Source organism: Gavia stellata, chromosome 17 (genome assembly GCF_030936135.1).
Source record: "Gavia stellata isolate bGavSte3 chromosome 17, bGavSte3.hap2, whole genome shotgun sequence".
Taxonomy (NCBI): domain Eukaryota; kingdom Metazoa; phylum Chordata; class Aves; order Gaviiformes; family Gaviidae; genus Gavia; species Gavia stellata.
In genome coordinates, this window is record NC_082610.1 from 765,473 (window position 1) to 793,077 (window position 27,605).

Here is a 27,605-nt window from a genome sequence, read left to right on the forward strand (position 1 = left end):
AAGTCTGGAGAAGGATGTCACTGTGTTTTCCTACCTCAAGAACTCTGCATTAAGCTTGCGGATGGCAAAAACAGGCTGAGGATGTTGTGGACATGCAAAGTATTAGCTGTCCTTTGCTTTGTGCCCTAGGCTTTTCTATCCTGGTATAGGTTTAAGAGATTTCACAAATAGGTAAAGTAGTATTAAGTGAGGCTGTGCAGAACTCCCCCTTTCTCTGGATATTGTAGATTTTTTTTAATCCTTGCAAATATGATGGAGGAGGGTACCTTCTTCTTTCCAGCTGTGGAGGTTACCAAAGAAAACCAAGGCCTGACACTTGCTCTTCAGTGACAAAGCAAAAGCAAATCCATTTGGACCTGACATGCAAATCAGCAAGCTACTGAGTATGGAGGACTAGCACGTGGATTTGGGATGGTGGAAACATCCAGACTGACTGCTAACAAACAAGACGGCAAAATATTCCTGTGCTTGTGTAAGAAACTAGTTGAGAGCAAGAGGTCTGATAAGTAGCCGCAGATATCTGAAGAGTGTAAAAACAAATTAATAAATCAAAGCCCTGACGCAGAGACAAATTAATTAGGATGTCAGGAAAGGATGGAATGAGGACTAAAATGAAAACAAGGAAAAGAAATGTTCCTGTCAGACAGCAGAAAGTGTCCTGACATTAAGATGCCCACTGGGATCAGGCCAAAACCCAGCAGGAGGCTTGAAGCTGATGTCCATCAGCTTTGGAGCAGGCTGCCGAGAGGGGAACAGCAGGGGACTGGCATTTGCCATTGCTGGGAGGTCTTTCAGAAGAAACACATCCAGCACGGACAAGATGTAGGTGAATGTACTGTAAGGTGTGTGTGTGGATGCCCTCTGCATCCTGAGATAACTCCAGGTATGTCAAAAAGCAAGAAAGAGGAGCACCCTTCAGACTCTCCACCAAAACTCCCTTAGCCTTAAGTAGAAAAAACCCCTGATGATAGTAACTGATAAATGCTGAATCCATGGAGGAAAAAGCAGGTAACAAGAAGGTAGTTATACCAGACAGGGCCCAGCTCCCCGAGCTGAGCACAAGCTCTGTGGAAGCCTAGTTGTCTGATCATGCTTGCAGTATGGGTCCTACAAAGTATCAAAGAATTCCTGTTTAACAGAGGCGTCCTGCTTAAGCAGGATTGACTTCACACACCATAGTATCAGACGATCCTTCTGTCAGCCCAGATTCATCCCGGCTAACTTTAGACCCTTCACCAACACCCCGAAAATAGGAGTCCACCCACTTCAGGTCTGCTGTCATCAATGGAGGAGAAGGAGAAGGTAGGCGGAAGGGTTTGAGTCCTCTGCATGAATCATCCCTGGAAATAGCTTATCGTTTTCCATTAACCAAAGAGGAGACGGCAGGTGATTCGGTGCCTTAATTAGATCTCTGGAAATACCTAACAAGATGGAGGTAGAAGGAATCTGCCTTTGTGTTGCAGCTCGCAGCCTGCAGGGACTGTGAAAAGCGCAAAGTGGTGCTCTCCAGTGTCTGCTTTTTTTGCACCATGCGGGGGGACGGTGCTGTAGAGGAAAGCTGTGTTATGTGCCTCATTCGATACAGCAAATGCTTTTACTTGGGCAGCAATTAAAAACAAGGCCAGAGTTCAGAGCTGTAAGGAAAAGAGCTAATAATTTTTAAAGGTGTTTATCTGAAAAGCAATTGGATTTCTCAAAATAGGTTGTTCTAATTGATCAAAATTTGTTGGCTTTTGCACTTAATTAGAAGGCTATTGAGCCAAACTGTCAGCTGCTCCAGCTGGACCTCACTGCACATCTTCTCCATCACAGGCTGGCTGGGGGGTTTCACTAGACAACGACAGATCTTGAAAGAAAGAAACTCTTTTCTTTCAGCATTAGGCAGTTTTGCTTTCTACCAGGATAACATGTGTCATCCCGGGTATTTCCTACAGGACAAATACTTTGCATTGTGCTATTTAAATCCTTTGCAGATTCAAATGGTCTGTCCAAGAGCCCTCTGCTCTACAGAGCCAAGAAAGTTGAGGGACATGCTGGTAATCTGGAAAAAGGAGAGGGAAATTTTGCTATTCCCAAACAGAGGCTAGGACTAGAGGGGAATACTCCAGATCAGTGCTTGCCTGATGGGCACCCACTCTAATTTCTGTATGTACAGTTAATACCTACCAGTGTACCCATCTGCAATTAATACCTGTGGGGCTGCTGCCAAGGGCTCCCACTGAGATGAAAGGTAAAGCCATGAATAGCTCAAAAAGCTTTATTTTCCACTTGTTTTCCTGTATTCTCAGTCTTCCAACAGTCAGCCACCTGAGCAATGGGCAAAGCTTGAAAATACCCAATTTTGAATAATTTTACTTAACAAGACATCAGCCTTTACAAATGAGGGAAAAGACAGGAAAGATGGACTTGCAGGCAAATGCCAGGCTGGGGTTCAAGGCATCTTGCTCAGTCCTAGAAGCCACCACAGGTTTCCTGTATGATGTGGGATGAAATGCAGAGAGTAATCCTTCTTCCTCCTTCACACTGTTTATTCAGATCGTAACAGGGACCATCTTTCATTATATACACCATGTCTAACACAATAGGATATTAGCTGGAGTTTTCCAGTGCTAAACTAACATACTTCAATAATAAATATAAAAAGCTGGGTTTTCTCTGGTTCCCTCCTGTATGGCTTCTTTTGTAGCCGCTACTCTGGTTGAGTTCATATGACGGCTTTCCCCTGAGTGCAGGAACAAACGCAGGTCTCGGCTTTGTTATCTATTTTTACGGAGTTGAAGATCTCCCGAACTTTCACACTTTGACAGATTTGCTTCACGTTAGCTATAGGTTTCAAGAGTTACTCGGGGAACTGAGAGAAGACCGGCTGGCACAGGCAGCAGCATCATAGCAGCTTTGCCTTTTAGGCTAAAACAGAGAGACTCGCCTGGAGAGCAGCAGTGTTTGAGAGCACAGCCCATAATTCTTCCAAGCAAGCTGAAGTCAGCTTGGCTTTTTGCACTTTATCTTCCAAAAGGCAACTGTCTTCGAGGCTGAGCTCTGGTGACTAGTGTCTTGTCTGACCAGCACCTGGGTCATGGACCTGCTGATGCCTTGAGCAATAATTTTGTTTAATGGAGCAAGTTTTTTGGATCATAATTTACTGGTAAGCCAGGCCGAGATATAAATCTGTTAACACTATTGATTCAGACACACATTCTCTCAGCTCTATTTTATTTTAAATCTATTGAACTTTAGGAAGGGCACAGAGTGACACAGTGTTTAAACATCCCTAAGGTTTCTCATCCAAAAGGGATTACCCCACAAGAAATGGGAGCTGACTTAACAAGTGACTTCCCTGCACAGCTGGTAACCCTGCCAAGGTTGAAGAGCCAGAAGATCTGACTTCTACCCACACTCTCTCTTAATTTTACAAAGACCAGTTCTTTGTGCAGCTGAGATTTTAAAAACATGGAAAGAACATGCAAAATGCACAATAAAACTGTCAAGCTCTTTCTAAAAAAAACCACAATGGGAACAGCAAGAACAAAAAGCTCGGTCCAAGTAATACCCATAGGATCTAAGGAGCAAAACAGTGTTTCTGATGGAGAAAGAGGACATTATGATCACCTTTGACCACAGGAGAGATGCAAACCAGTGGCAGCTTCCACTGCAAAGTCAAATGAACTCAAAACTGAGGGAGAGAAAAGCCACAACTCCTCAAGCAGGACCAGGAGGAGATCCAGGAGGTCTGTAGCAGATGGGTCCTACTAATGAGGAGGTTTTTGCTGTTGACTCCACGATGCAGCACCAGCAAAGGTTCCTGGCATCAGCCATCATGACAGAGCAGAAGAAAGCAGCTGGGCAGGTGGTATAATGTTTTTGGAGCTCCTCTGAAGAAAATCTGCTTCATTTCAAAGAGGGGCCGAAACTGACATCAGTTGAGCATTAAACTCATTCACCCATAGTAACAGAGTTGGTATTTCTACTATGTTTTGCCCTCAATCTGACAGTCTTGGGAAAAATAAGTCTCTAGGCTCTGTCCCTGGGGCTGGGCAGCCCTGCCTGCCTCATGTAGTTGCTGTCTTGGGACCACAGTGACTGTTTGGTGAGCATTTTCATCCTCCTAAACCTTCTGATCTTGTAAACCAGCATTGCTGTGGCAGGAGCCTGCAATAAGAACAAATGCACTTCCACAACGAGAAGCATAAGCAGAGGAAGGGCATCCAACTCCCTCTTCTCTGTTTATTCATAATTTGGAACAACTTACTGGCACAAGCAGAGAGAGGGGTGAAAATCTCAAACCAGTGCCACTGCTCAGAACAGCAGTGAAGATGAATCCTGCTGGCCGAGGACAGCACGAAGACTGGGGCATTATGCAGCTACACTACAGTTTCTCTGTAGAGAAGATGAGCCTTACGCACCACTTAAAGAAAAGAATGATAACCCTGAAATTAGAAGGACCAAGCTGCAAATGTCTTCTTTCTAGTAACCAGATACTTACTCCAAAAAGTACCTTGCACATCATGGAAGGAGCTCTTCTCTACTGGGAATAGTTTTGTTATCTTGACTCCAGATTAAACCAATTCCCTACTAATGTAAGCAAGTGAGGCTTCAGCCCCCAGCTAGCTCCCAACTGCTTCTTCCCACCCTAGGCTAATAACACCTCTCGGCTCAGCACAGACTACAGCCTCTCTCCAGCTCCCCAGCCTTGGCTAGCCATTTGGCTTCTGCGTGGAGGTAGAATTATTTATACCAAATTAACAGATGCGGAAAACCTAGGCACAGAGACACAGCCTGCAAACTCACAGTAAATAAACAGCGAGACAAGAAGGGTAAGGGGTTCTGGATAGGCTTTTTGCAGTTCACCAGCCTAGGTACCTCCACCAGACAGTGGAGGAGTGGGCTTATCACCTGCCAAGATCTGCAAAACAACAAGCATTTGTGCATCTGATAATGGTAAAATGAGAAGATGATATAGTGCCTTAACATCATTTGCACCATCTCTTAGCCACCTGCTGGGAGCCACTGCCTCCCTTGGATTTTTCATTTCCCTTGTTCAAAATTCAAGTGAGATAATAGATATGTATCTCGCTCATTATTTTTTGGAAGCAGGAGAGAAAGTTTATGAAGTCAGCACTACTTCTCTGCTTCTGCACAGCAATGGTTCAGTAATTCCAGATCTAGAGCTAGATAAATATGCACACATTTATATTTTAAACTACCCAAAGGCTCCCCAGTACTATTCGGAGTATCCCCCTTGAAGCACAGGCAATTTACACTAGCCACAGATCTTTTCCACGAACTAATTGTTCTTAACACACATGTTATAGGTATTGCGAGATTTTATAATCACCGTGGTGTGTGTGATAATGCAGCATCTCGGTGGGCCAACTCCCACATTAATACGTTAAATAAATAAGTGTGGAACCACAGAAGCAGAATTTAATAAAGGGAAGACTTGGATTAAACTGAGTATGAGCCTGAATTCCCTCTACAGAGCCTGCAGTCAGCAAAGAGGAGCTAAACCAGGCCATCCTTCCTGCCTGGCGCAAGGAAACCTCATGTAGAAAACCAGATCATCTTTCTTAAAAACAATCATTTTAAAGTTTATATATAAATACTGGTCAGTGAAACCAGAATGTATGTTTCTGTTTTGTTCACCTTCTGTTTGCTTACCATTTTACTAGCTTGAATGTCTGATGTGATTGTTTTAAACTGTTTTTTGAATGACTTTTCTAACCACTCTGAAAATTACTTTGCATAACAGAGAGAAAACAAAGAATTCAAACACAGTGCTGCTAAGCAAGCGGAATCGAAAAAACATCTCTGCTGATGACACATCTCTCAGGAAAAACGTCTGTCAAAATAGACACAATTTTGAGGAATTCAATAGTAGTGCATAGCATAAGTATTCCTTTTCACTAAAGAGAAAAACCAAAGCAAACAACGCAAGTTCAACGCATTGAATTCTTTGGAGCTGGGACTTGTTTCAGGTGACTGATGGAAGGACGCAGACAAGCACACAGAAAGCAACCGTCAATCCCACAGCAGTGCTAGCCAGGACAGTGCTGTTTATTTGCTGTTTACCTCAGCAGTACCTGCCCCTTGCACAGAAGCCATAGCAGTGAGTGGAAGGACCCCACATCATTACAAAGGCTTTTTGAGCAGAGCTGTTTCCATGATGCTGCAGAGCTACCTCTGACATTCCCAGTGTGACAGATCTCCCTGAAACATGGTTTGGCATGAATTTCTGCCCACTCTTCCTGCCTCATTGCACTCACCCTCCCTGTCTGCCCTGCTTTTTCTGCAGAGGATCCTCTCCATTGTGGGCACACAACTCCTAAGTAAATGTGGGACAAGGGCAAAAGGCAATCTTGGAGAAGGCTGGGACTCTAGCTGCTGGATTGTGTCCCTGATGCAACTTAAAGAACCTCTGCAAAATGAGCGCAGCAGTGTTTCAAAGGCAGATAGCTCCCTGTCACTGTCTGAGCAAATACTCCCACTGCGAATGGCCAGGATCTGGTACAGAATCACCTCCTGTTTCTGAGGTTTGCTTTAGCAGCTCTATCAAGGTAACCCACCTAAAGTTGTTCTTACAAAACTCGATCCAATGCGCCGACTCCTGCAGGCCACGTCTCTGCTCCCACACAGATGAGAGCCTCACAGGCAAGGTGCACACACCTTTGAGAATTCCTGGCAACTCCAGAGCAGGGCCGAAGGCTGCCTGTCAGACGGCTCTCCCTGTCTGCAAACTCAAAATGCTTGCAAGCCCTGGAGCAGTTGCCCAGCAGGCACTCATCACCACAAAAGGTGACTCTCCAGCGCCATGCTGACTACACACGCTTTGCTATTATGTGGCTGGGTCAGCAGCAGGTAAAACAACCAACTGTCACGTCCTTGTGTGATAAGAAAGCCTGCTCAGATGGAGCTGCATTAAACTTTAAGCAGTGGCTATCAGTAAAATAGGTCTGACATAATTCTGGCAGTGTGACCAAACCCAGCTCATGGGGGATACCAATAAATAATCCACATTAATGAAACGTCTTGACATTTGAGGCATTCAGAAGCATTTGGCTGCATAAATAACAGGAGGACCCGGGACCGCGAACTGCTCCTTACTTGTGAGAGATGATGGTGGGGGGAAGCTGTTTGTGATCCCCGGCCAGGATGCACTTTCCAGCCTTCAGCAGAGGTATCCAGCAGCTGGCTTCCAGGGCCTGAGCACACTCATCTATCACCACGAGATCAAAATGATTTTCAGGAAGCAGCTTCAGTGGGCCATCAGAGGAAGCACCTAATTAAAGGAGAAGGTGCACAGCTTAGCAGGGAACCACAGAAGAGCAAGCAACCTGTTTTTAAAACAAAACACACACGCTTTAATTGTGATTGAGGGATGCAGATAAAACTATGTTTCTTTGCAGAGATTTAGAAATTCAGCTCTGTAGTCCATGCCAAATACATATACATTTCTATGTATATGTCAGAATTGTTTTTGCCAATTTCTGTTTATCCTTTTTTGCCCTGGCATCTGGGCCCAATAGCTTCCAAGTATCTTTGAAAACAACAGTGAAACCCAGATAACAAACAGAATAATATGCTCGAACACTTCACCCAGAGCAGGAGCAGAGCAAAAACACTAATGAACACCCACTTTCCTTCTGCCCTCAAATGCAAACAAAACTTCTCACCAACCAAAACTGAAAGGATGACGGACTTGAGATTCACCTTGCCTGACACACCGAGGGACACCCCAAGAGGGAAAGATCAGTTCAGACCCTCCTCTACCCTGCTGACCTCAGCTGTGCTACTCTGTCCTTCCTCACGGCAGTACGAGAAGGGAAAGCACAGGAGACTGTAATCAGACAACCATGGCAAGGGCTATTTTTTTACATCAGATGTCCATTTGTAATGTCAGCCAAATAACCCTTACACAGGTCCTACTACAATCCAGACATGAACTGATATTGATCAGAACTGTGAATTTCAGAGGCATCAAAAATCTCTCTACAATTCCTAAGAAAAAGGGATGCAAAAGGAGGAGAGGAGGATTAAGAAGCCAGCACGCCAGACAAGGAGATTTTTATTCACAGCATTCACAGAAATGTTTTTTCAAAAGCTCCTGTGCTATTCCAGTGTAGCTCTGAAAGCAGCTCTGATTAGGGGTGATTTGGCTTTGTAAACCCTGCTGCCTCTACAGCTTTGCCTCAGTTCAGATGTTGCAGTTTGTCAACTGAGACACCATGTTTTCCTTTAAAAAATTTTTTTCCAGCCTACATGAATCCTCTCTGGTAACAAGGGGCATACAGTTTGAACTTGACTTTTGCAATTTTGCCATGCTGAAGGTGGAAGGAAAAGCAGTAAGTAGAAAGGCTCTCTCTATCTAAAAAAGACTGTACCAATGTGGCATGCAGCTGTGCAGATGGTTTTCTTCCCTTACAGCCTTGCAGCTCGACTTGAGTTTATCGAACTCCCACTAACTAAAGGTCACTGGTGTCCCTGTGTGTTGCCATGATTAAATTCTCTCTCTGTTGAACCTAGCAACAGAGCAGTTTGGCTTGCATAAATAATAATTCCCATCAAACTACGTGGTTTCAGACAAATACCAAGATCGCTTAACTGACAAAAACACAAAATCCAAACCCCTTGTTTGTCCATCACCTTTCGCCAAAGCAGAATTGCACAGACCTCCATACTGGCTAGCAAGCCCCAGAGTCCCAGGAGAAAATCACATCTGATCAACACAATGGTCAGCAAAAAATACCAGTTTTACTGGAAAAAGGAAACCTCCCCGTTTTTTCAGGCAAAGTTAAATAAAGTGAGAGGCCAATCCCCAGCAAATAACGCACTGGAAGGATTTATCTTTCCTTTAACATTCACACTAGTAACTTGTGGATGCCCTATGAGGTTCTTTTTTATGACCTAAAATTATTGATGTTTCCTTTCAGCAAATAATCCCTGAGCAACCAAATTTGAAGATTATAAGTGGGCCCCGGAGTATTATACATCTGATCTAGAAAAATACTTTAGCATGTGTTAAACTTTAAGCACTCATGTTCCCCTTTGATCACAAGGGTATTACTTTCCTCCTTGTAGATGCAGATGTGCCTACATGCACTGCCTGACAAATACCTGGAACTGTTCCCTAAATCCCATGTCATTTACACCACTTGGGTGACTTACAGAACTAACCAAATACATGCAGACTGAGACCAGGCTATGGAAACACATGCTGTATTTGATCAGTCACGGAAATTATCTAAGCAGGAAAGCAATTCCATGTGACTTATGAAATCAATAAGTAGATTGCACACATCCAACAGCACTTGATTAGTCACTGAAAGCTCAGCTCCTACTCAGAACCAACAAAGATGGCCACATTGGCTCACACCAAAGGCCCTTCTAGACCTGTACTCTTTGCTAAACAACAACATCACGTGCCCAAGTCTAAGCAGGGAGAATCCCACTGTGGAGGAGTTTTGAGAGCTTGCAGCAAACTTGACTGAACTCCCAGGAGCTTGCAGTGGGAAGACTAAGTCTCTCTCCTATCCTGGCAGGATGCTGCATTGTAGGGTACATGGTTTACGTGAGTCCTGGCAAGAGAGGTAAAATACTGCAAAGAAAAAGAGGATCTCGCACCTGTATTCGTAGCAAGGACAACACTGGCATGGGTAAGGGCTGCAGCCATGGCAGTTTCTTCTCGTTCCTTCAGCTCCTTTCTCAGTGCCTTAATCTCACTGAGAAAATGGCTCCGTTCTCCCTTGTCTTGAGCCTTTCTGGTTTTGGCCTATAAAATAGAAAAATCAAGATAGAACAAACTGTTTCTAGTCCAAGGGATATGTTCAGCTTCTCAGATAACCAAAGAACCTGGATACAGCATGGCTTCTCTACGTCCGCCATGGTACATTGCCTGATCATAATCAGCCCCACGAAAACTTGGTTTCTCTTCCCTCTCCCTGCCAGAAAGCCCCTTCCACAATCAGTGTTGCCTGAAACATAAAGAGTATTTCTGCCTATGTGAAAGGTGAACTATATCAATACAACCCCAGGCTCTGAGCACAAAGCAGTAAAATGAGACTATTGCTGCCCATCAGACTATCTGGGAGCATGAGGAGTAACACTATTACTCAGGGTCCAGACGACGAGTTCTCAGACTTAGTTGGTCCATGCTTAAACTCCTCTGGCTGCACATTTTGACAGTGTTGAATTGTGAGCATAAAGTCTTGAAGAGTAACTCCCTGTCCTTAAATCCTCTGTTCAGCCCTTCCTGCTCTGCCCTGTACTTTCCCAATGCCCCAAAGATCATCAGGGAGAAGGTCAGATGCTTCAGTCCATCTGACAGCCAAGTCTGTGCACCAGTCAAAGCATCTGGGCACAGAGCCGGGAGTCATGTATAATGGTGATTAGGCTTAATGGGAAGAAGGGTCTTGTGCCTTTGCTGGGTGAGGAACTGGGACTTCCTATCTCATTCTGCTCCATTGCTTGGGGGAAGCAGGGACCCTCTGGCTCCAAGTGACCTTGAAGCAGGAGCGCTCCCCAAGTTGACTGCACCATGTCCAGCCAAAGCAGCAACTTTGCCTTTTTAAAAAGGTGTCTCTGAGTTGCTGTAAATGATTCAGAGCAACACCTAGACAGGCTCACGGCTTTTTTTAGCAATGCCTATTAAATATATCTAACACATCAAATCATCACCACTGGTTGCTAGCACTTCTTCCCCAGCTACAGACCAGCAGCAACGAGACAACAGCCAAGCTATCGTTCACTGCAAGTCACCTTGAGAAAGCTACCCGCACTCTCAGATGGAAATCTGGATTATTTCCTTGGAGGTAAGGCCGATGACTTGAGAAAGCTGAAAAGGTTGCAGACAGAAGCTTTCATAAGCAGCCAAACCAATAAGATCTGATGGTTCCTACAATCATCATGGATGGATTCTCCAGTGTTTAACATGGTTCAGCTCATACCACAGCCTTTCCCCTAGGAAAGACATTCACATGTCTCGCTCCTCTACTCAGCCACCTGTTTTGGTTAAACCTGTAGGTATTTAATACCTGTGAGACCTCTACATGTCTGTCAAGTGTAGTCAAAATTGGCTGATGGGCTCAGAAGTTAAAGGGGAGGGATCACGGACAGATACACAGATAACGTGAGCACACAGGCATCTTTTCCTTAGCTTGATCTAAAAGGACAGGGTGGGCGCCAGCCCTGATATTCATTGAGCTGAAGGGACAAAGCAGATTAGCATCCACTTCCCTTCTGCCAGAAACAGAGGAAGATTAGAGAGCAAAACTGATGGTGCCAGTAGGGCCAAGTTTAATGTCTGTTCTGCAAAAAAGATCTAGTTAGTAAATTAACAACAGCAACTGTTCTCTGATGTTGGCTGGTGACATCAAGATCCAAACATCCACCTGACTCAGCTCTGAAAGCAGCTGAGGGAGCAGGGAGCCCAGTTCACAGGTAACAGAGCACTGCCAGTCAGCCTCAAGGATATTCCTTGGCACAGTGCAAGCCTGGATCCCACTCACTCCTCATTAGGGCTCTGTGGGTGCCAGCAGGCTCTGACTGTCCTAACCTGCCTTGTTTGGGCCCCCACCCACCCACTCATTGGTCTGCGAGCTGCATTTAAGGCCAGACCTTGCCCCTTCCCTGAGCTATAGGGTTTGTGCCTTAGGCCTGGCTTTCTTCCTGGGTTGACTGTAGACCTGCCTGGTGATCTGGACTGCTGGCTGACCCTGCTCAACATCGCTGGACCCACGCTGCCTTTCTTGTTCAGGTACTGTGGGACTGCATACTTATTGGTGCAAAGAGTATCTAGAAGCTGATATCCTAGAAAGCTTGAAACCTGAACAGGTAAGGGAAGGAGGCACAAAGGGGTTGAAAAGGTGCAAAAAGAGCATAGGATTTCATTTATGTAACTAGTTCTCCTGTGGTTGGGGTTAGTGGTGAAGGAAAGGTGTGAGAAGAGTCAAAATGTGGAGTGGACAAAGGAAGAAATTATTACAGGAGCAAATAGGGGACATTTTGGGGGGAAAACTGAGGCAGGATGAGAGAGAGATAGGCCAAGACCTCAGAGGTGAGCTCTCTGCAGCCCAGAGTGAGGAAGAGATGCTAATGAGTCAGGTGCATCTTCTGTGAAAGACCTGATCATGGGCAGTTCAAAGCATAGCTATGCAAGCTGAATTGCAGTGGTGTGTTAGCTCTTGGGTTTTTGTTCGGTATTTCAGGGCAGAACAAGCCTTGGTGGCCAGTTCCTATCCCACATCACCACATACCCCTTGCTCTAGGGAGGAAGCAGATGGAGACCTTAGTGCTGAAGGCTCTATTTTCTCCCTAATTTCCCTTCTACTATGGAAAATCAACAGTGGAAAAAACCTCCTCCCACCTTCCAAAGTGCCTCCCAAGGAGCGGAAAGGGAAGACTAACCACTAGTGAGAAAGATGCAAAATAAATCAAGAGGTAAAAAAGACTTGGTGTAGAGCTGTGACTACAACCAGGTCTCCATCCCAGCAGGTAATTACATCCCCTTCATGAACTTGCCTCTCAGCTACAAGCACCACTCTACCCAGCCCTCAAATGCCCTCTCCTTCCCTTACATTATGTGTAAGAACAACTTGTCTGCCAAGTGACCTCCTCAACTGCTCAGCAATAGAAATGCTGGATGATGCATAACCATGTTTGGGAAAACTGAAGCTGCTGCCTTAACAGTGGCTGCAGATCAATGTTCATGGAGCTGAAAGTCATGTTTGGTCTGCATCATTTAAAAAAATAAATGTCCAGTGCCTTACTGAAGGGCAGGGCAATATACTTAAGCAAGTATGACACAGCATGAGTGCAGGGGTATGAAGATGTGCTCCTGCATCTCTGATCAAGACAGGATCTCTCCTGAGCTGGATGCATCTGCAAAATGGCTTCTGGACAATGCTGCCACTGGGAGCGGAAAAAAATCTAATTAGTATCAAAACCTATCATCTCAAGTAAAAGAGCTACTTTGTAAATTAAGTTTAGGAAAATTAGGTTGTGAAAGAAGAAATTAAGGATGTGTTTTTACAGCGTACTCTGCTTTCTACTTGAGGTGGCTGAGAGTGGGAGGGAGCGTCAGGACAGCCAGACATCTCATTACTAAGTGAATTAACGATGTGAACGTTTCTCCCACTCTCTAAAGAGATGGCATGAACAATGCCAGACAGATAATCTGGAGAGCAGGGCACTGCAGCATCTCCCCACGCAGCAGTAATGACTATGATTTTGCCACTTCAGTGAGGAATTCAGCTAGGAGTTTTGCCCTCAGTGCTTTCTACAGCAGATGAAGATGAGCACTGGCAGCAGGTGACTGAGGAGGCTCAGGCAGCCCTTGGTAGAGAGGCTTTCTGTGAGACACCTTCTCAGGCTGGAAGCCTCCCCCATTTCTAAAATTGCCAGGCTTGCATCCCAGTTCCCTTCTCCCAAGGCCAGGTTAAATGCCTACCAATCAGAGTAAATGGGATTAATCCAGGCCACATGCATCACCAACTGTCACCGTTAATCCCCTGCACTATGCTGTTTTATCCTTTCACAGAATCACTAAGGTTGCAAAAGACCTGTAAGATCATCAGTCCAGCCATCAACTAACACCACCACACCCACTAAACCATCTCCCGCAGTGCCACATCCACATGTTCCTTGAACACCTCCAGGGATGGTGACTCCACCACCTCCCTGGGCAGCCTGTTCCAATGCTTCACCGTGCTCTCAGGAAAGAATTTTTTCCTAATATCCAGCCTGAACCTCCCCTGGTGCAACTTGAGGCCATTTCCTCTTGTCCTATTGCTTGTCACTTGGGAGAAGAGACCAACACCCACCTCCCCACAACCCCCTTTCAGGCAGTTGTAGAGAGCGATGAGGTCTCCCCTCACCTCCTCTTCTCCAGACTGAACACCCCCAGCTCCCTCAGCCACTCCTCATGAGACTTGTGCTCCAGACCCCTCACCAGCTCTGTTGCCCTTCTCTGGACACGCTCCAGCTCCTCAATGTCCTTCTTGTAGTGAGGGGCCCAAAACTGAACACAGGATTTGAGGTGTGGCCTCACCAGTGCTGAGTACAGGGGCAACCCAGAGCATTTGGCTGTAGTGATTGTCTTCTATGAACAGGCAAGAAGTGGCAGAGTTGTTCCTTAGTTTTAGAGACAAAGTAGCTTGCCTGGTGCTAGCAGATCAGGTACTGCTAATCTAGAGGGCTGGCATTCAGGTAACCCACAAAGGGCATGTTGCAGGGGCACGTACAAAGGCCTGGTCGATGTCCTTCCTGATATCCGCCACTATCTGGGCATTGTCACCACGGGCCAAGACTGCGTCCAAGGAATGCTGTTGGATGGGCTCCAGCAGGCGAGCAGGGTGCCCAAGCCGCAGGATGCAGGCTTTGTAGCTAGCCAGTTGTTCCACCAGATTATCCACAGCAACGTTGGAAGGGGCACAACACAGGACCTGCAAGGGGAGAAACAAAGTAGTAGTTACTGCCAAGGACAGCAAAACACTGGGGCAAGAGAGTCTGAGCAGGAAGATGCTCAGCAGAGAGAGGGAGACTGACACACCTGGGGGGAATAAACCACTGACATCTCCACAGCCTCCATACACCAAAGGCAATTCTCACCTTGCTTTGAAGCAATAGTGCAGGTTCTTCAATAAATAGCAAACCTGAGCTTTGAAGTTTCTATTTGCATCTAATTCAGCTGATAGGGGGAAACTTGCTGGTCCTTGCAAGCGAAGCCAGACTCTGCAGTGTAGCACAGCTGCTACTGGATCTGCTCCAGCTGCCATGAAGCTGAATGAGTTTGCAAAATAAACCAAGGTGATCACTGTCACTACAGTCCTGCTACTGATACTCACTTTCAGGCCTTGCTGCACAGCTTGCAAGATGATCTCTACTAGTGTTGTGGTCTTCCCTGTGCCAGGTGGTCCATGGATGATGGCAAGCTCCCTCTGTGCCAGTGAGAAGGAGACAGCCTCCCTCTGCGATGCATCCAGGGAGTCATTGTAAAGCTTTAGAGGCTCTGGGGAGACAGCAGAAGATTCACTGGGACCTCAGCCCTAACTTGGGTGCTTACTGAGAAGCACAACTCCATGAATACAAATAAGAAGCTCTCAGTAGCTGGCCTGAATCAATTTGATAATGAGAATAACCTTCTTGGGGAGGCAGGTACGCTGTGTACTACCTAGGTGGCTAAAAGAGCCCAGACTGGTAAAAGTAAGGCTTGTTATGATTTCCAAACGAACAGGCTGCCCATACTGCATCTGTGTCTCCCCCCTTCTCTCTCCTACCCTGCGACTTTGCAGAAGGAGTAAGCATTCAGTTGTGAACACAGCTAGTCTGTATTGGAACTTCTCAGCATTTAAAGAGGCATTTACTTGGTATAACATCAAATGTACAGGATCTCCTGGGTGTGGAGGATGCTCTGGGTTTACTGTAAAGGTGAGCCAGCATATTTAATAAGCCTTCAATAAAAAGAGGGGAGGAAGTAGTTGATCTTGCAAATAAATGGCTCCCATTCCAGTTAACAAACCCAACACAGCACTCATGAAAAAGCAGCAGAAAAAACTACAGTGTCTGTGAGCAGGAATGAGCAGTCCTGTGTTGTTCAACAATGACTGAAAAGGAAAGCAGGAAAATGATACAAACCAGCAATATAAATGACGAAAACTAAAATTAGCTTGGGCTTTAATGATCAGACAGGAAAAAAGGGAAAAGAATAGGCAAATTGCATTACAAGAGAATTGGTTTCACAGCAGAAGACTGAATTCTCACAAGCTGCTTTTTACCTCCCAGATTTATCTAATTTAAAGTCATATTTATTCTCATCCCCCCATAATCCTGCTGATAATCTCCTTGTTCATTATGGAAGTTAATTACAGCAGAGATGATGACTCATTACACTGAGGTTTACCGAAAATAATGTTCCCACAAAAGCTTATATAAGACAAATCTCTGGGCATCATTACCTGCTGGGCATCATGTGTTTTATCGCTCTTTGCATTAAGGGCTTGATTAAAAGCATGAAAGTTTCTTCTGGTTTCAGGCAGGTTGTGCAACTCCCATGTAACCCCTGGCACTGACTTTTGAAGCAGCACAACTAAATGAGGTATCTGGGTTAAAGAAATAGCATTTTTTTAAAAAGATGCTTGGTGAGGAAGACAGAAACAGGACTAATGGTACTTTTTCCTGTTAACCTCCGTCCTGCTTTATACATAATTTTTGAGCTAGTGGGCTAATGACTAAGGGAAGACTCGGAAGCATCCCATGGGCTGGGGAAAAAGAAAGAATAGCTTAAAAATGGAAAGGCATTTCCCACAATGAGGAACAGCTGGGACGTAGGAGTCATTGATATTTCCTTGCTCAAGGAATGAGATCAGAAACAGGCTTCTCCATACACATGCACGCCCTCTTCCCTTTTAATCACACTCTGCCAAAAGTTGCTGTGTGGGCAGGCTGGGAAATGTGCCTTTTTTCTGGATTGGGCACATTAGTGGTGAGGAGGAGGGCAGAGCCTTTTTAGGGATGCTGTGGCTCCTCTAAACCCTTCTCCATCCATCAGCTGGGCTCTAAGTAGGCTCAGCTGAAGAAATGCAGTTTATCCACTCCAGCAGGGCTGGCCCAAGAGCTCTTTATAAGCAATTAGTTTAGGATTTGCACAGATGCTCCCAGAAGACACCTGTTAACCCAGCTCTAGCCTTGTGGTATCAACTCTGCATTACTGTCTCCTGCTCTGCCCAAGGCTATCCATCTCAGCCCCTTGATGCAGACCATGGAGAGGATGAATGTAAATCTGCATCCTTGGGCCTGGCAGGCATGGGTCTCACTGGTGGTCAGGTAATTCAGCCCCTGATGCACAACTTGATTTAGAAGTGTAGCATTGGGAAAAAAAAAAATCACCTTGGCCATCAAGGTTGGTCCTTCAGTAACATTTCCAGGAACTGAGACACTTTTCTGTACAGTACCAGCAGTTCAGGTGAAGAAGTGGATTGAAGAGTGATATTCAAGTCCAGGAAAAGGGTCTTTGCACCAAACACAGATGGAAACAGTCCCTCTTGGGAGGAAGAGCTCAAGTTCTCCAGAGCTGGAGGCCTCTTCACTTCTCAATGTGCCTTCAAAAGTACGTTCCTCACAATCAGTGTATATGGGCACCAACAGCAAACCGGACCCCATGACAAGCTCCTCTACCGTATAACCTAACTGCAGCGAAATGCTGTTGGACAAAATCCAGGTGGGTAATTAAGCCTGAAACAAGGAACTCTCCCTGCTCTCCCTATGAAGTATTTGGCAGCTGAGTTGTCTGGATGGCTTAGTTTTCCCCATAGATCTCGAGGGCCTCGTCACGGCCCCTGTGATGACAAGAGTTATCACACAACAGAGGGACAAGGAGCATTTAAGAATTTTGCAAGTAACTTGTCACATGCACTGGACTTGTGCCAAGAAGCCGTGGAAGTTTTGCTAGAAATCCCTGGCGCTACCCCAGTACTCTGCCTGCTGGGTCAGCTTTTACTGGGGCCACCCCTACCTTTTAATCAGGCTTTTTTTCTTCCTTCTTTCTCTTTTCAAATGTCTTTTTACAGCAATAGGCATAATTAGATATAAGCCATACCTTTTACATTCCACGTGACCATGCGAGCCAGCCAGTGTCTGGGCATAGAGATGAACACCCTCTTGCTTTTTCTAGACTAGGACTACAGGAGAGAGCTGGTAGCTACTAGTGATCTGCACAGGGTTATGCCTGCAACAAGGCATAACCTTATTTTGGAAAGAAAAGAGAATGTGTCCATCCAGCAAGCAGAGCAATGCTGGCCTCTGCTGGCAAGCAAAGCCTCTCTATACATCCACCACAATGTACGGGTGCAGGGGTCCCTGCATATATGCTGTGAGACAGCAGCTGTGAGCAGGGAAGGATTTCTTGTAGGAGATTTCTGGTGTGAAAGCTCTAAATGCTTCTGGGCCATATGTGCAGGCTGAAGTGGAAGAGAGCCAAGCAGAGCATTTCTTATGGATGGGCTTCTGGATTTTGCTTCCCAGAGAGTCTGACAGAGCAGAAAGCCTGTTCAGTTCAGAGCCTGCCTTTTTAGAAAGCTTATTCTCCCACTTGGTACTCTTCTGGAGGCAGCAAGTTAAGGGGTGGAAATGCTTTGTGGTGGGGACCAGTCCCATTCTTAGCTGCAGACCCCATCTACCCACTGGTGATACCTTCAGGTGCTCCTTTTGACTACTCCATAGGTTATTCTTCTCAAAGCCTGTCTAGTGTTTTTGTGTTATGTCAAGGTATTTATTCTGAGTTGCATTTTTAAGTGTTTTGAAAGGACTTGGGCTTTGATGTGCAGTGCTATAGGTAACACCTCAACCTATGCACAATCCCAGCAGCTCAGGAGGAGAGACGAAAAGCACAGATTCAGCACACGACTTCAGCGAATACAATCCTTCTGGCCACGCTGGCCATGCAAGGGGTGTGGGCTTGTGAGAGTGCGCTGACATTTTTCAGGATCTCCAGTAGCATTTCAGCTATGCCCTTTGTGTAGGAGAGACAGCCTCCAACATACCCCTGCCATTTACCATCCGACGCAGAGCCACCTGCTTTCTGAATCAAACCTGAAGCCCCTGGCTGTCCCTTGCAGTTCAGATCCCAAAACATGTATCAAGCCTGGCCCTGCTCAACCCTGAGCCCAAACATAATCCTGGCTAGACCTAGAGGGGCAACCCAAGCATCCTGCAGTAGCAATAGTGTGAGAACCTACTAGCTGTGAGATCTCCTGTTGCCTGTAAAGACCATGGGATGAGAAGGCTGGTACAAACTAATTTCAGGCTTCTTAGGGTCAAAAGCCTGGCATTTTTTCCCCGAATTACTGATAACTATCTTACACAAGCCCACTCCCAAAAAAGTGCTCCCAAGACATTGTTCCAGTGGGATTCATGTCTGTACCCATTACTATAGGGAGGGGTTCCTGGTACTGTGGGGAAACAACTCTGTGCAAATTAGCAGAGCAGCAACTTTGCCAGTCATCAGGAGCTGCAGAAAAGGCACTAACTGCTTTTGTCATTATTACACTTCTGTGCATAGTGATGGCTTTTTAGCAAGCCAATATCATGCACTGGTCAGATGCCAGCAGCCGCTAGCTACTTCAAAGTTGTGTTTCTATTGGCTTTACCAGACTCCTTGTCAACCTAATCGGTCGGCGACTGGATTTAGGCATTCTCCTGGGATGACACAGGCTTTAATATAGATCCTCCAGGCACAGCATTTGGCAGCCTGCTCTCCCAAGATAACCCAGGCAGCTGTGATCCAGTCATGAGAAGATCACAATGCAGCACAGCAAAAAATAAGCAACTAAAAGCTATTTACCAGATGGGCCACAAGGCTAATGTAACTCTATTTAGGTATGCCCTAAAGAGACCCTGTATAACCAACCTTTTGGAAAATAAAACAACCCAGTTGTTCCCTTTTCCCTCCAGGTTACAAGGCTCCATGGTGGGAAAGAGCCACCAGCAGAAAGCACCAGCGGAGCAGAGGATGGCATCGAGACTCCACTAGCTTTGTTGCTGGAAAGAAGAACTGCATCTTGCATCTTTCAATGGTACTGGTGAGTGTTCTGCGTTTCAACTCTGCATTGTGTGCTGCAGCCTGAATACCTACAGCCCACTTTCTTGAGGACATGAAGCTCACACAGACTTGCTGTCTACCTGTTGCCCTTTCAGTTCACACCTCCGTAACACTTGAACCTGCTGACCAGTTTCTAACCAATTTGATATCAAGTCCCCACACGCTTTATGAAAATGCACAGTGGTATCAGAACCGACCTAAAAGCCCTGAGACTCCCACGCTTGAAAAATGAGGCTTCTAATTTTTTCTTTACACTTAAAAAAATAGATTTAGGATTCTGCTGCTGCACGTATCACTTGCCAAAGCCTATTCTGCCCTTGGTAGAACAGTCTTCAACATCCAGGCATAGAGCTGGGTGCTTGTGATTTCCACCAATGCTTCTACTTCTTGATCTCCTTGTCATTAGGTTCTTCCCCACCATTTGTACAGAAGACAGTGACAAATGCTCCCCCTCTAGGTATGGATCTCACCCACGCTGGGCCTTCCTCTTCTTTTCTTGCACAAGTGTCAGTGCTAGCTTTTTCTCTAGGTGGGTGTTTATATGGTCTCACTCCTACCCCTGGCTTTCTGGGCTTCTGATTGAAGTGGAGCTTATACTGCATCCTGGAATGGTGTTAATATATATGTGTCTAGACAGCCAGTTTTGTGAGATGTACAGAACTTATTAACTCTGAGACTCCTGACAAGGTTTGTTTGAAATCAGATAATGGATGGGATGAGACGGATACAGGGAAGCATTTCCCTAAGAAACCAGGCTAAAAGATGCTTGGTCATGAAAGGAGATACTGTGTCATGGAGAAGCAGCCTGAAATGCTGTGAGGTTTTTCTATCCTTCCATGTCAGAGCATGCACCTGGGAAATGCTTGCTGCCTTCTGCAGACAGTCCACACATCTGCGAGTTTCTACACTATTTGCAGAGACACATCTGTGTCCTACAGCGTACGGGACACCTGGGGAACTGCATGTGCCATCATATAAGCATAACAGACAGGATTTATCCAGCCAGCTGCTGAGTGCCCTCCCCTTCAACTCGGTGGAGGCTGGCAGTTCAAGGCACCTTGCAGGACCTATTTAAAGTTAAACCTGTTATTATTTAATTCCTGGCTAGTACAACATCTTTCTAGTTGGGAAAAAAGGAGCTATAAAGTGAGAAGGTAAATGGAAGGCCTTTGCACCTTACCAGAACATTTTGTTGTTCTCAGGTGATATGCTGACTTCTCATATTGCATCTCCTCAGTCTGTCTATTGTGGCTGAATGTTTCTATCAGTCAATATTCTCAGTGCTGGGGAGATGTAAAATTCATCTCTGTGCTTAGTTTGGCACATCTGAGCAATTTGGTGAGAAGCAATTTCTCTTCATTTGAGAGGCAGCTCTGCTACCACAAGGGAAAAAGAGTTGAAGCTGCTAAGGAAGTTTGGTCATTAAAATTTAATTATTTTATCTAATATTAAAAACCTGAGTACAACAAGGTCCCTAGGTAGCCAAAGGGCTAAGAGGTTTGACTCAGACTAAGCTCAGTGCTTAGAACTACGGAGATATGACTCACACTAACATTAATTCTTTGTCCTTAGTATATCATATCAGAAGCCTAGCCTGAAGGTATACTGCAGGGGAGTGGGAGTGTGTACGCAAAAGAGGCAAACCACTGTGGACAACCAAATACAGTAATCAAAGTAAGAGAAAAGCCACAACAGCAAGCACAGAGTGGAAGGGGCTGTCGTCGGAAGGAAACCAAGCAGAAACCTCTGCAAGGCCAGCAAGGAACCAGGCAGGTATGGATGGTGTCACCTGTGGCATGCTGCTGAATGGTGAGAGGAGAGACCTGAGCTCTCTATGTGGCTTAGATACAGACTGCTAGCCTGAAGCCTCTGCCTTCATTCCCTGATTTTTGCAACCCAGATGATATTTCCCTTCTGTCAAGGGATAATATTCATTACCAGTTGCCAAGCACTTGGATATTCTGCTGATCAGAGGCTTTGGTTTCCCCATGGTTTCTCTGAAAGGGTAAGCTGTGTAATTTCATCTTTCATTTTTTTCCAAAGACATCAAAAAAGATCTGAGTAAAAGGGGATTCTATTTATATGCAATTTTTTTTGACAGCTGTTGGTAAAACCAAGTTGTGAGGTTTTAAGTATTTGATGAAACCAAAGCAGCCTGCACATCTCCAACTTCACTGAACACTATCAGCAGGCTGTGAAAATAAAAATACAAGTGTTTCCATGCTCTTTCAAACTGCAGTAGTTCCACAGTCGCTTAATTCCCATGAAGGCAGAGTTATTGGATTTTCAATATAGAAGCAGTGCTGGCAGTTTCTGATCTTTGAAGTTTATGGATGGGATTGGGGCAGGAAACAAATAAAAAATGCCTCAAACTAAATTGAATTTCAGACTCACGAATGTGTGCAAACAAATTCCCCCATCACAAATCCTGCCTGTTTTATGCCAGAATTCAGCTTTACTTGGTACACTCTGAGAAAAGCGAGCATTAGCTAGCTGAATAGTCTCTCTTCCAGCAATGACAAGGGTGTTTACATCAGCAAAGTGTGTCCAGTGACCCATAAACCGATATGAAAAGTAACTGTTCAATGCTGCCAGCTGCAACACCACTTGCTACTCACATTCAATACTCAGGTCTTTCCTGGAGCAAAGTAAGCTGCATGTTTGGTGTGGACAAAAACTTCACAAAGATCAGTTATATGTGTTCCCACAGGCAACTTCAAAGAACGGGTCTTGAACTGAGAGACCACAAGCACCCTTCTCAGCTGGTCAGCCCCAGAGACAGGACGTGGAGGACAGGAAGAGGAGCAATGGCAGCACAGTGTGGGAAATTCCTGCACAGTCATCACTTAGGGCTCGGGCTCTTTGCCTCTGTCAGATGTGACACCTGAAGAGGTGAGCATCTTCCTAACTGGGCAGGAACACAGCGCAGAGCCCTTAACCTGGAGGCAAGGAACTTCAGACTTCACTGATTGCTCTGGAGAGTGAAGATTTCCCCCCCTGCCCCTTTCCCCACAATAACTTTCCATATCTTTGCTTAAAACCTGCATGAGAGCAGCAATGTCATCTGCTCTCAACAGTCCATCCAAAAGAGCTCTCCACCTGTGTAACTCTCAGCTTCACATATTAAGGCACATGAAAACCAGTAGCAGTCTCAGTGCATATACTTGGCTATGAAGGTTCAGGGGCTCTGACCCTAAAGGTGAGAAAATTTCTCCAGAAAGATCAATCCAGCATCTACCATCAGTCCGGTATAAAGTCTTATAAAGAAGCAGCCTTACTTGTTTCACTGAATGCGCTTGGATCGGAAGAAAAGAAGAGGACGTTGATCAGATCAGAGGCTGGACCACTGTGGTACTGCTTTAGTGCATTTAAAGCTCTGTCAAAAAAGAAAATAGCCAGGTTACATGCACAGCATGAATTCATTCAGAGATCCCTGTGCACCTTAGGGCCCAGTGACAGAAGACTGCGGGCACAGATTTAACTCTTCCAAAGCTGAAAAATGTTACTCTGCAACAGACTAATTCCACCTAGTTGCTGCGTCACCCAACCCTCACACATATCCCTTATGCTGGTCAGACTTCCACTTCCTATTGTTGCTCCAGTTTGATACAGTCAGACTCTGTGCCCAGCCTTTTCAGCACATTAATTCAGCAAAGATCTACTCACTTCTCCTGCCAGGATGGGAAAAGGCTCTATACAGAATCCACCGAGTACCAGAGGTGATACAACACGGGACCAAAATATGTAGCTGAGTGTGGGATGAGGGGTGGGAGAGGAAGAGGGAAGAGCAGGACCATGCCAGCCAGCACGTAGGTGAATTTAGGCTGTTGTGACACTGTGGCATGACATATCTAATTGAGTTACCTCGGTATGGGTTCCCTCAGTAGTTAGCAGAAAAAGAAAGGCACATCCAAAAGGGGGATACATCCCCTACGTGGAGCTGCTATAGGAGTAAGACAGGAAAGGAGAGAAACCAAGCCGAGTGAATTAAGCAGAGATCTGTCTCAGAAGAGTTTTTCCAGAATAAACTTAGCAATTTTCAATTAGCTTTTGCACTCCTGAGCAGAGTGACCGTAGGTGAGCTGCAACCCCGTGGCCCTTACTTTTTCAGCCTGTTGTAGGTGACATCGTTGGCTAATTTCAGCAGGCGGTAAGAGCTCTCTCGGTCCAAGCTCAGCATGCCATCTCGAGATTCCTCGAAGGCAACAGTCACTGCTTTGGAGGTGACACGTGTTACAATGCCGGTGGAGAGTGGATCACCCTGGCCAGCTGAATCATAAAGGCCCACAATGTCCCCTGCAAAGACAAGTTTGACGAGAGAGCATGAAGTGGGGCAAACATTTTGAAAAGAAGCTCTTTTGGGGGGACTACCAACCAAGCACAGCCCAATGCAGACAGCAGGACCACCTATACCAACCACAGCTCTAGCACTGTGTTTCCTGCCAAGGTCAGAATTTGTGTCAAGCCCATAAATGAAGGAGAATATCCTTCTCTTAGCTGACAGAGAGCACACAGCAAGAGGGAGCAAAAGGACAATTAAGAGTGAGAAGGCACCAGACAGCAACTAACCAGCTGCCTTCAGACCTCCACACACCACGGGTCTTGGAGTGGAGACCAGCAGTGTTCCCCATAGCCAAGGCTGCTCAGAAAGCCAACACACTTTCACACAGGCCTTGGGAGAACCTGACATCTCTGAACTCTCAGACAAACCATTTTACATCCATTTTATTTTTTTAATAACAGCCAAGCAGTCTGCATGATGATATGTGCCTCCCAGGTGACTGCTACATGCCAATCAGCAGAACTCAGAAAGACCAGAGATTTTTAAGGACTCATTACAGCTTTTCGCAGACACTGTGAGATGATGAAAGAGAGTCAAATTACATAGTGTAATGGCGAAATGGAGATTTTGCGCAGGATGTTTGACTATGTTTGTAACTTAGCTGAGGCTCATGTTCATTGAGGATTAAATTTCAGATTTACAAACTGAGGGAAGCTCTCCTCTGCAAGGTCCATCAGCTCTTACATTAAAATGCTTCCATCCCAGGAATAATTTACTGCTATGGGAATGTTATTTCTCTTTGAAGAGCACTGGCAGGTGCTCTCAAGGCTGAGACCCCAATCTGCAACAAGTCATTTTAATTTCAAAGGTCAGCAGCTTGGAGGCCTGGGTGACAAAGAATGCATCACCAAACTGAACTTCAACACACTTCAGAATAGTACCATTGTGCGACCAGGGTCAGAAACAGTCTGCGTGATGCACCTACTTAGCAAGCTCAATGATCTAGCAAAGTAAACCAAGAAAATTACTAAACTAAACCGGAAAATTATCTGGTGCAGCCAGCTTCTCTCTCGTGGACCACTTTTGGAGAGTGCAAGGCAATATCCTCATTGCCTAAGGAAAAGAAAAGAAGGGTCTCCGCAGGGAGAAAACAGAGGGTGTACTGCAGACTCACTTGAAACTACTTCATGGTCAAACCCAAGCTCTTCCGAGGGGTAAGCCTGCACAGCTGGTCACAGCATGGCAGACAGCATCCTTGCCTTCCTCAGATACCAGTAGCAAAGGCAACAGCTCAGCTCTGACACTCCTGGTCATGTTTCAAGAGAAGTGATGGCAGAGGGTGAGACATGGGTGAAAAGGGCACTGGCTGATGTGCTGGTGAGTCTGTATTTCTCTAGTACCTTTATTTCCAACAGAAATCCAGGTGTGTCAACTAATACCAGTACATGCTTCACTTCTTTCTCCTCCTCACCAAAAATAACAGTACAGGGAAGGGTGGAAATATGGCAACTCAGGAAGGAAAAAGAAAATCCACTTTCCATTTTGCAATTAAAGTGTGAGAAAAGCTCCTTACTTACCACAAGACAAAAGCATGAACACTTTGGCTTGTACAAAGAATGCCATGAAATCTTTAATGACAAGAGACCAAGGCTTTGTTTTTATGGATTCAGAAGGAGGAAAGCCAGCTCTTTAATCACTGGCACTATTTCCTGGTGCGACATACACGTCTGTAAGAAGCCGAGGGAAAAAGAGGCTGTTTTTCTCTAGATTCATCCTGTAGCAATAACATTTTCTCCCTTCCTGTTTTGCATCAATTACTCAGTCCTTACAAATACCACATTAGAAAGATGTTAGGAAGAAGACATTGGTCATCTCTTACTTCACCTACTTTGCACTGACAGGAATATCACTTACCAGGCCCAAAACTGTTATAGGGCAGCTCGGCATCTGAATCATATTTCCTAGGCTGAAATGTCACGAGCAGCCGTCCATAGAGGCCGGTTCTCTGGTTGGCAGCTTGGAGTTTCAGCAAGCAGACACCTCTGCGCTGCAGCTCCTTCAGGGAGATGCTTTCCTGCCATGCCCTGGAAACCACACACAGGCATGAAAATCATTTGCTGGATTGAGGCTGAAATTCAAAGCTTCAGAGGACAAAATAGAAAAAGACAGAGGGAGGAGATAGACAAGAAGGGGAAGGACGATGGCAAAAGAGACATCAGCTTGTTGAAGTGTTGGCTTACGTGATCACAATGTAGTGATGCAACTAGATTGGCTTCCGCACGCTTATTTTGGGAAACGGGGAGATGCTCACAGAGCCTGGAGAAGAGGTAACATCTATTTCTGTGTACTTTCCTCTCTCCTGTCTGGGTGTGAAAAGGAAGGACCTGCGCAGTCACCCACGATCCAGGAGAGAATAACCTGAGTTTTCTCCTATCACATTATAACCACTAAAATGGAAGATTTGCCATTTTTTACATGAAGTTGCGCTAACCTCCCACAAACACTGCACACATGGCGGCCCAGAGAAAATAAGTGGGTGTCTGGCACACACTTGCAGGCTACAAGTGACTACGGCACCAAATGCAGGTAGTAGCTTTGCAGACTGCTGTCCTTTGGGGCCAAAGTCTGCTGCAGAAGCTGTGTTTGCTCCACAGTCTCACTCGGGGTGGGGGTGTGTCTTTATTTCAGCATAGATCAAAACAAAAAAGAAAATCCCCCAGGTTTATTCTCCTTAGTTCCCCAGTTTGGCTTGTTTCCTGTAGGTTGGTCTGTAGTGAGTTGAAGTGTCAGGGAACATCAGGCAGCCGTGGGATGGCCTCGTTCTGCCTCCTGGCACCTTCCACTCTCAGGGCTGGCTAAGGCCAGGCCTTACCAGCGCCAGAAGTGGGGGTGCCTGCACCCCTGACATGGGCCCACGCAACCCGGGGGGACCTGGTGATACCCCCGCCCTCCCTGGCACCATGAATCCACGTGAGTCAGATGGGATTTGGTTTCAGCTTGAGCTCCAGGCAGCAGGGCAGAGCTGGGTGGGGGCTACAGGGTCCCAGCAACGCCCCGGGGTCTGGGGGAGGAGAACGGGAGCCCCAATGTGTTGCCAACGTGAGCTTGGATCCTATAGGTGCCAGCAAGCCCTAAAGGGTGAGTCTAAGAGGGATTTCTACAGGGATGAGCTGGTCCTATAGGGGTGAGTCCAGCAGGGCTTCCCATAGGTGACAGCAGGCCCTATAGGGTGGGTTTCCTATTGGGATGTGCTGGTTATATAAGAGTGAGTAGAGCAGCATTTCTTATAGGTGACAGCACATTTCCCACAGCTGACAGGAGGTCCTACAGGAGTGAGTCAGCGGGGGTTCTTATAGGTGACAGTAAGTCCCTCAGAGGTACGTCTGTCAGGGTTTCCCACAGGTGACAGCAAACCCTATACGGGTGTCAGCAGGGTTTCCCATTGTGACAGTAGGTCCCGGGGGAGAGTCCACCAGGGTTTCCTATAGGTGACGGCAGGCCCCACAGGGGTGAGTCCGGCAGCGTTGCCCATAGGTGACAGCAGGCCCCGCCAGGATCGGTGCGTCAGGGCTGCTATAGGTGACAGCAGGCTCTATAGGGGCAAGCCAGCAAGGTTTCCCAGCACAGGCGGCCCGGCCGTACCTGCTCTCGGCGAGCTCGGCCTCCCGCTCCTCCCGCAGCAGCTCCAGGTGCCGCTCCGCCGCCTCCGCCGCCATGGCCCCGCCCCCTCACCTC

At 46.1% G+C, this 27,605-nt stretch overlaps 1 protein-coding gene across 1 annotated transcript in view; it reads right to left on the reverse strand.

Annotated features, from left to right (window-relative positions):
* The window catches only part of IGHMBP2 (immunoglobulin mu DNA binding protein 2), a 46,654-nt gene extending 19,068 nt beyond the window's left edge, over positions 1-27,586 (reverse strand). Inside the window, exons 1-8 of the mRNA XM_059825926.1 lie at positions 27,513-27,586; positions 25,785-25,954; positions 23,692-23,884; positions 22,867-22,964; positions 14,838-15,001; positions 14,235-14,435; positions 9,619-9,766; positions 7,102-7,276 (exon numbers count right to left, since the gene is read on the reverse strand). Coding sequence (XP_059681909.1) covers positions 7,102-7,276; positions 9,619-9,766; positions 14,235-14,435; positions 14,838-15,001; positions 22,867-22,964; positions 23,692-23,884; positions 25,785-25,954; positions 27,513-27,586 — 1,223 coding nt within the window. The remainder of the gene's footprint in view (positions 1-7,101; positions 7,277-9,618; positions 9,767-14,234; positions 14,436-14,837; positions 15,002-22,866; positions 22,965-23,691; positions 23,885-25,784; positions 25,955-27,512) is intronic.
* Positions 27,587-27,605: the final 19 nt, after the last annotated feature.